The sequence below is a fragment of the Grammomys surdaster genome, unplaced genomic scaffold (genome assembly GCF_004785775.1).
Source record: "Grammomys surdaster isolate TR1022 unplaced genomic scaffold, NIH_TR_1.0 104282, whole genome shotgun sequence".
NCBI classification, from domain to species: domain Eukaryota; kingdom Metazoa; phylum Chordata; class Mammalia; order Rodentia; family Muridae; genus Grammomys; species Grammomys surdaster.
In genome coordinates this window covers 1-9,468 of record NW_021609623.1, presented here as the reverse complement: position 1 = coordinate 9,468, position 9,468 = coordinate 1, and the positions used below count along the sequence as shown (strand labels likewise).

Here is a 9,468-nt window from a genome sequence, read left to right as displayed (position 1 = left end):
GAGCTTTTTTCCTTGCCTCTTTGCAGTATCCTTACTTGCCTGCACACAGGCAGAAACTCCTTCACTAAAAGGCAGGAAGAATGACTTAAAATTAATCCTAGAATTTGAGTATAAAAAGGTAGCCATCACATGAGTGTTGGAATTTGAATCCAGACCTCCTGGAAGAAAAGCCAATGTTCATAGTCATTAAACTATTTGCCAGACTTCTTCCTCAGAATATTAATCTTATAAATAGATACATTTTTCTTACCAAAATAACTCTGGCTGGTTGTGTGTGTGTGTGTGTGTGTGTGTGTGTGTGTGTGTGTTTGTGTGTGTGTGTGTGTTTGTGTGTTGGTGTTTGTGTATGTATGTGTGTGTGTGTTGACAACCTCTATAAATGAACCACAGCTGTCACCAACATTCTGCTACCCATAAACAGGTATTTTTACTCATTTTTTTCCTTTTTCAAATGAATAATGTAACCCATTCCCTTGTTTTCATAATAGGCATGGGAGGAAAAACAGGGATTTAGGACATAGAAAACTTTCTCTGACTACTATATAAAAATATCACATTGACCTATAAGCCCTGCCAAATAATCACTTGCAGCAGCTGAGCAGCTGGAGACATCATAAGGGGGAGTTGGGACAGCCTGTGCTCTCACTTCTGCTTCCCTGGGTGGTTTATGTCAAGGCTTGAATCACTTAAAGCATTTTGACAGTAATAAGTTGCAACACCTTCAGGCTGCAGGCTGTTAATACTGAGAGAATACTGTGTGCCAGATCCACTGCCACTGAACCTTGATGGCACACCATCTGCCAAATAGGTTGCAGCATAGATCAGGAGCTTAGGAGATTTTCCCTGTTTCTGCGGATACCAATGTAAGCAATTGTAAATATTCTCATTTGCTTGACATGTGATGGTGACACTTTCTCCCACAGATGCAGACATGGAGGCTGGAGACTGAGTCATCTGGATGTCACATCTAACATCTACATTTGAAAAGTTGAAAAAAATATCCACACATGGTTAATTCTGTGCAAGAGGATTTTCACTGAGACCAAGCAGCACTAACTACAGGAAGCTGAATATATTTCCAGTGCTGTCTTCCTCACCTGTAAGCCACAACAGGAGAAATGCCAGGAGCTAAGTGGGCACACCCATGTCTGTGTGTGATCTCTGTAAGGCTGACTCCTGTAATGGGTGTGACCTGATTATGAAGAAGTCCTCATGTCTGTGGGCTATGATTTGGGTACATGCAAATTAGCAAACAATAGGCACAGCTGCAGGACTCATCAGGTCAGTAACTCATTACAGACCTGTGGTTCTCTTTTGTCTCCAATTGAGATGCAGTACAGGTTTATTGGTAGAAAATATGCTTCTCTTTTAACAACAAACAACAGCAATAGTCTATGAGTTACACCTTATTTTGATTTCTATCATATTGTATGTAAAGTTTTCTGTGATACTTTCCTCCCGGTCTAGGTGTTTTAGATATTGTACTGCTCTAGCCACACATAAGTGGATCCATTGTCCTTTAAAAGTTAGGTGAAGATATTATGGTGGCAATACAGCTTCTTCTATTTTTTTTCTGTTTGTTTGTGAGCCTGAATTTTAGTTACAAAATATTAACTTTACCTTTCCTTATTACAAGTCCCCCCCAAAAATTGTTCTTGTTCTCTTTCAAATTCATGACCTCTTTTTACACATTTTTCTAAGAATTTATGTATTTATATATACACACATACTCACACATGCATGCCCATGCAAGCACACATACACACATGCACTCACACACACATGCAATACCAAATATATCTCATGGACTCCGTATAGCATTAATTCTATGAAGGTTTTCAAAGCTGATCTTTTCAACCTGAAGAATCCATTGGTATGGTCTTCCCTAAGGAGAAGCAGCTCTTCTGCTGACAGCTTTACCTGTTTCTCCCACAGTATTGTTTGGAGATGTGAGACCCCATGGGCTATTGCCCCTTCTACTTGTCATGTTCATTTGTATCCTCCTTGTTTAACTCACATTTGAGTAGTCATGTTATCAACATTTTAAAGGTACAGCTTACCTTGTTACTAGGAGACACAATCTCACAACCAACTCCTTGATTCTCTGGGCCCATCAGTCTTCACACTTCCTTTTCGTCAATGTTTCCTGAGCTTTGTATATCAAAGCCTCCTGTAAATGTATCTCTTTGGACTGAGCACAACTAACGTTGCAGCTTCTTGTTCACAGTGAATCCCAGAAGAGTAATAGAATATCTCGAGAAGGTGTGGTTTGTAAATGAAGACAGAGTCTCACATAAATAACCCATCTTTTCAGGTAAACAATCTCTCTTTACTTATTTACAACAGCTTGACTACTCAAGAATTGCTTCCATCAAGCCTGAAAATATCATGAGTTTTCTCCCTTCTTTCTATGCCTTCACTGCCTTCATGAAATTGTATTCTCAGAACACCCTAGAGTTTTTACTAAATAATAGACATGATAAAATGAATAGAACTTGGTGAGTCTCTCACCCTTATAAACTAGCCCTTTTGCACAATCCTCTCTGGAAGCACTTTTTCCAGCACACTCCATTGTCTTAGAGCTAAGAGGACTATGGTCTATCTATGATCTGACACTTGGACTTCTGGATAATCTATGCATATGAGGTTTCCTCCTAGATTCATCTGGGATTATATCTATATACAATATTCCTATAAGGCTTCAGATTATGACACCTGACTTCATCCTCCTTTTAACAGAAGTTATTTCATTCAATTTGTGTGAATATTCTCTCTGAAATAATTATTATTGTCCTTAAATATACAATGGATTCAATACTTGCATATGCTAGAGGCAGAATGTCTTTTCTATATATTAAGAAGACATGTATCTTAGTCTAAGTATAAGACAGAAGGACTCAAACAGTGTTTTAAGAAGCATGGAAAGGATTAAATGTAGAAGTTATACATGGGAAGTTATACTTATAGTAGTTCTCTGTCTTAGTGTGAGTTTCCATGAAAGGTTGAATGGGAAAAGGTTGGACATGCAGAGAAGAATTTTATTGGAAATATGTATTTACAGGGTGAGACTGACACCCACCCATGGCCTGAAGATGATGATGGAAACAGGAGTGGTGTCCGAAAGAAGAGGATGGTGGATAGGTTAAGAAACTGATTTATCTGAAAAATTAATGACCAAGGTGACTCTTAAGTATGTAGTCATAATGTTTCCATTCAGGAAAACTATCTTTCAATGTGAATATATGTCATGTATTGAAACCATACATGCTTTGATTAAGCAATAAAATATTGCTAATAAATAGTCAATCAAAATGCTAATTTATTTTATACTTTAATCAAAATGTGGCACAGACATTCACACATATGTAATAATATGGGCTGGATTTTTCTTACATAAATGCAAAAGTGAATTCATTACTACCCAAGTCCCAGGTCAGGAATGCTGCTGGCTGACTACAGTATCTGTTTGTGCTACACTTGCCCCATGCCTGAGCAACTCCACAGAGAAGACTATCTCCTGTCTTCCTACCTGCAATGTTTGACTTCACTTGCACCAAACTCATCTGCTTTATGGATGGATTGATACAGTGCCTGGTTTCTTTCAGGTAGCTACCTCTACCTTCACTGCCTTCATGAAACTGCATTCTCAGAACACTCTAGAGTTTTTACTAAATAATAGACATGATAAATTTGATAGAACTTGGTGAGTCTCTCATCCTTATAAGCCAGCCCTTTTTCACAATCCTCTGGAAGCACTTTTTCCAGCACACTCCATTGTCTCAGAGCTAAGAGCACTATGGTCTATCTATGATCTGACTCTTGGACTTCTGGATAAGCTTTCATGGCATTCAAATTTTCTATTCCACATAAATATGTAAAAAGATGGGATCACTTAGAGCAAAAATCAATCACCTATGAGAAGGCTTGCCTAATTTTAATATCATTGGTCCATTACCTGGATTGTGATCTATGATTGATGACTGGCAAACAAAAGGATAAGGTGCTACTTACTTATTGTGGAGAGAGTAAAATCACTGAGATCTTACCCACAAAATTGACAAGAGACTCAGAGATCTGACGTATACATTCACATTGGATCACAAAAAATTTCTTCATGGACATACATATAGGAGCATTGTATTATACTATCTCATTTATAAGAAGCTGCACAGAGTCTTCCAAAACTGAAAAAAGAAAAAAGAAAAATTCACTTGCATAGATTTATATCATTTAGAAATATGTCAAAACTTTTTCATTTTTAACTGTCTACTATGATTCTTTGTGATCAACCTGGAGATATTGTATGTGAGCTGACTTTTGATAAGTTTTTTTCTTGGACTTACTAAATATATTTCTTCCTATATCCTTTAATATTCTCAACTTTCAAAAAGTCTTGATGATGCTAGCAAGCACATTTTACTCAGGTTATAAGTATATGTATGCTTGTGTTATAACTGCTTTAAGATATGCACCATTTATAGAAGTTTTGTCTTTACACTCATCATTTAGAAATCTGTTCAATTTCTGAGACCTGACAATCTGAGATATACAATCATTCTAAAACCTTCAGAAATCTGTGGAGAGCTTTTGGGACTGCTTGGCAGGAATATGGCATTGGCCAAGGACAAGGAAATGGGCTTTAGGCAGGAATCTGATATTGAGCCATAACAAGGAAGTAAGTTTAGGCAGGAATCTAATTTTAGGCTAAAACAGAGAATTAATTTCAGTCAGTAATCCAAGTCTTAGTCTAGAACAAAGAAGTAGGCTTCAGGGATGAATATGACTGTGGGCTAGGACAGGGAAGTAGGCTCAGATATTTTTGGCATCCTGATGAGCCCTTAGAAACATGGACCATGAGAGTGATCACAGGACTCTGTATATTGCCTTGTTTCTTCATCTACTGTTTGTATCTATTGTATTGCTGGTTCCTCAACCTAAAACTGACCTAAGTACTTGCATGTAATTAAAAGGATTTAAAAGTACAGTGGGAATAAACAAACTTGCCTCAGCCTTCAGCCTCAGAACTGGCTAGGGTCATGCTGCAATTTTGTCTAATCATCTCTTTTCCTTTAATACTCACCCCTGTGCCGGAGAACCTGTTGACTGACTGAGCAGGCTTGGTCAGATGGTTCCTCAACGTTGGATCTACAGAAAGTGATATACAGTGAAGGACACCATCGGAATCAGAAGCACATGCAAAGGAAAGTAAAGAAGATTTGGACCAGAGCTAAGTAATGGTAAGATGTATTTTGTTTAAGTGTTTAGGGTTACGCTAAAATCTAGAGAAGTGAAGGTAATTCTCATAGATGCTTTCAGTCTTTGGACCCTGACTTGAGACAGTTTATACCCTAGACATGGGTTTGAGAAAAACAGTCCTCCCCAACAATCTGGGGATGCTTTGGAGAAAGAGAAGGAAAATGAACTTAAGCTGTCTCAGGGTTTTCCTAGGAACACGTGTAGGTCAGGAGACATCCTGCCTCCGCTCTGCCTCCAACTGGAGAAATTTTTGGTTCTGGGTCCCTTAGGTAGGATATCTTGGTCCCTTTCATGGGACATCTAGTCCTCTTCCCTCTCTATTGTCTGTTCTTGGTGTACCAATCTGTCCATGTCTGTCAATTTATGTCTGTTATTGTTTCCAAAGAGACAGTAAAGTAAAATACTTAGAGTTGATTGGATGTGGAAGTGAAAAGGATATGGGAAGAACTGTATGAAGAGAAACTGTAAACAGAATATATTGTAGGAAAACCAATTTCTCAAGAAAAAGTAGAGAAAAGGACATCATTGATCCTTTGTCCTATGTAAGGGTATTAGTGTGCTTTACTATAATATCAATGCATACTTTCAAGACAAGTCTTCTATCTAAATCACAACTTTTTCAGAATAGCTCAACCCCAGGAGTTGAAAAACGTTCCTAAGCTACTTTCATCAATTAATTACAAAGTGCTTTCTTCTTTGCTACATTTCCCTGATATGTCTGGTATGAAAGAGAGTACAAGCCCAGACAGAGTAAAAGAAGAATTTGTGATTTATAATGACAAACAGGATCTTGATCATAAACATAAGATAGCTTGATTACCTACTGCCAGGGTCACATCTGTAAATTCAGGTACTTAGGTGGGGAACTGATAGGCAGAGCAGGAGATTGATGAATTCTGGTCATAAACACTCTTACTGCTCTGGGGGCCAGAGCTGATGAACTCTGACAATTGAAACCTGCTAATTTGAGTATGTAATTCAGTAAAATTAAAACAAACAAACAAATATAAGATAAGATAGTAAAATATAAGATAGTAAAAACAGTTCTTATCAATATTAAAACTTCTGGAAGAATCACTATCCCTAACCTCAACATGTACTACAGGACAATAGTGATGAAAACTGCATGGTATTGGTACAGAGACAGACAGGTTGATCAATGGAATAGAATTAAAGCCCCATAAATACCCCCATACACTTAGGAACCCTTGGTCTTTGACACAGAAGGCAAAAATATAAAATGGAACTAAAGAAAGCACATTCAATAAATGGTACGGGTCTAACTGGCAGTCTGTATGTACAAATATGAAAATAGATTCATATTTGTCAGCTTGAGTAAAGCTCAACTACAAGTGGAACAAGGACTTTAATATAAAACCATAAACACTAAATCTAATAAAAGAAAAGTGAGAAAGAGGCCAGAACTTACTGGCATGGGAAGGGGTGTTTGCCTAAACAGAATGACAATGGCTCAGGCTCTAAGATCAAGAATTGGTAAATGGAACCTCATGAAAATTAGAAGCTTTTGTAGCATAAAAGACACAGTCAATAAGACAAATTGCCAGCCTACAGATTGGAAAAATACATCATTAACTCCACAAACTATAGGAGGTTAATATCCAAATTATATGAAAAACTAAAGAAGCTAACCTCCAAAAACACCAAACAACTCGATTGAAAAATGAGATAGAGAACTAAACAGAGAAACCACAAAAGAGGAATTGTGAATGATTGAGAAGGACTTAAAGAAATGTTCAAAGTCCTTAATCATCAGGGAAATAAAAATCAAAATGACCATAAGATTCTACCTTACACCAATCAGAGTGGCTAAGATCAAAGACTCCAGTGACAGCACATGTTGGCAAGAATGCTGAGAAACAGGAACACTCTTCCATTTCTCTTGGGATTGCAAACTCCTACAACCACTCTGGAAATTAATACAGAGTTTCCTCAGAATTTTGGAAATAGATCTGGCTGAACACTCAGCTTTACCACTCATGGACATATACTCCAAAACATCACAAGAGTACATGCTCCACTATGTTTTCATACCCCCCTTAACTGTGATAGCCAGAAGCTAGAAAAAAAACCCAGATGTTTGAGGAAGGAAGAATGGGTACAGAAATTGTGGTTCATTTACACAATGAAATACTATTCAGCTATTAAGAACAAGAACATCATGAGTTGTGCAGGAAAATGGATGGAATGAGAAAAGTCATCCTAAGTGAGGTAACTAATCCCAAAAGTACATACATGGTATGAACACGCTTATAAGTGGATATTAGCAAAAAAAATACAGAATACCTAGGATACAATCCATAGAACTCAAGAAGGTTAACAAGAAAAAATGGTCAAGTGAAGATGCTTCAATACCACATGGGAGGGAGAAGAAAACTAACACAGAAGTCAGAGGGAGGGAGGAAGGACCCCTGGTGGGAGAGGGGACAGGGAGGGGAAAGGGAGAACATGATCAGGTGTTGAGGGAAACAGAAGAAAAGTACTGAGTGCTAGCAGAATGATTGGAAATATGCAACATTTGGCAGTAGGAGGCAGGGGGAATCCTCTAGAATGTACCAGAATACTGGGAGGTGAGAGCATCTCAGGACTCAAAGTGAGGAACCTCAGATGAAATGCCCAACAGTGGGGGGACAGAGAGATTGTAGAGTACACCTCCAGGAAAAGACAAGATATCATGTGGAGGGATGGGGTTGCCATCCCACAGTCAAAAAATCTGCCCCATAATTATTCCTGTCTAAAATACTACAGGGATAAAAATGGAGTAGAGACTGAGGTAAAGGCAGTCCAAGGATGAACCTAACTGGGATCCATCACAAGGGGAGGCTCCAAGACCTGACACTATTAATGATGTTATGGTATGTTTACAGACAAAAGAATAGCATGGTGGTGCTCTGAGAGGCCCAACCAGCAGCAGACAGAGACAGAGGCAGATATTTACACACAACCAATGGAATGAAGTCAGGGACTCCTGTGGTTGATTTAGGGTAAGGCTGGAAGAAGCTGAAGAGGAGATACCACATAGGAAGAGCAGTAATGTCAACTAAACCAAACCTCTGAGATCTCTCAGACACTAAGCCAACAACCAGACAACATATAGGAGCTGTTTCAAGGCCCCCAACACATGACAGAGGACTCCCTGGTCCAAACTCAGTGGGAGAAGATGGACCAAACCCTAGAGAGAATTGAGTCCCCAGGGATTTGGAAGGCCTGGGGACATACTCTTGGAGACAGGAAAGAGCAGGAATAGGATAAAGAACTCTTAGAGCACAGAACGGGAGAGGGCAATATTTTAGTAAGCCAGAGTAAAAGAAAAAAGATAAAGTCATGCATATACACACACACACTTATACAGGAAGAGAAAAATAGAAAATAAAGTGTAGGAGAATTGTTGAATTTGAATAGAATACATTTTGCATCTTGAGTTCTTTATGATTCCATGGAAATATGTTGGACACTATTGAAGTTTAGCATTGATATTTTGAGGAGTCATATTGACTAGGAGTTGAACATGACAAATAGTATTTGTCACTTGGTTTGTTTGAATTATTTTTCAGGCACAGGAAATATCTTTTACACTAACTTTTTTTTTTTTTTTACTTTTTTCCCATTAACATCATTCATCATGATGTCAATCTGTCTGTACCTGTGATTTTTCAGGTTGTGGGAGCCTTGTTTAAAGAACTGAAGAAACACACACACACAGTGAATCAGTAAATGATTTATTCAGAATCAAAGTGGAGTACAGGACAGATTCACTGAAACAGAGCAGCAATTCCTACATGAAATTTACTGAGTAGATACCTCTAAGAGCTTATGATTTTAATCCACAACGAAAAAGGATTCATTAAGGGATCTAATTAAATGATTTCCTCTTCTGGTTGATAGCCTTTTTCAATATACCTGTCCTTTTTCTATGATATATCTGCTTGTAATCATATGCATGGTAGATCATGCATTACCCTTAGAAATAAGGCAACGTATTCTATAAAATGTTATTTTAAGACCACTGTTAATAAGAAAAGAAAAAAGACACCAATAAGCCCACAAAAAATTTCAACTCAAAATTTATCCTCTCTACAAGTAATGCAGGCCTGGGGAAGGGAGCCAAGATGGACAATCAACAACCACCCCAGCTTGAGACCCATCCCAGGGGCAAGCACCAATCCCTAACACTATAATGATACTCTGTTATGC

At 38.1% G+C, this 9,468-nt stretch overlaps 1 gene segment (V, D, J or C); it reads right to left on the bottom strand.

The window, feature by feature from the left end:
• Window positions 1–642: 642 nt before the first annotated feature.
• On the bottom strand, window positions 643–954 carry LOC114635443. The segment is given in 1 exon segment: window positions 643–954. A coding segment is annotated over 1 exon segment (312 nt).
• Between the last annotated feature and the right edge of the window lie 8,514 nt (window positions 955–9,468).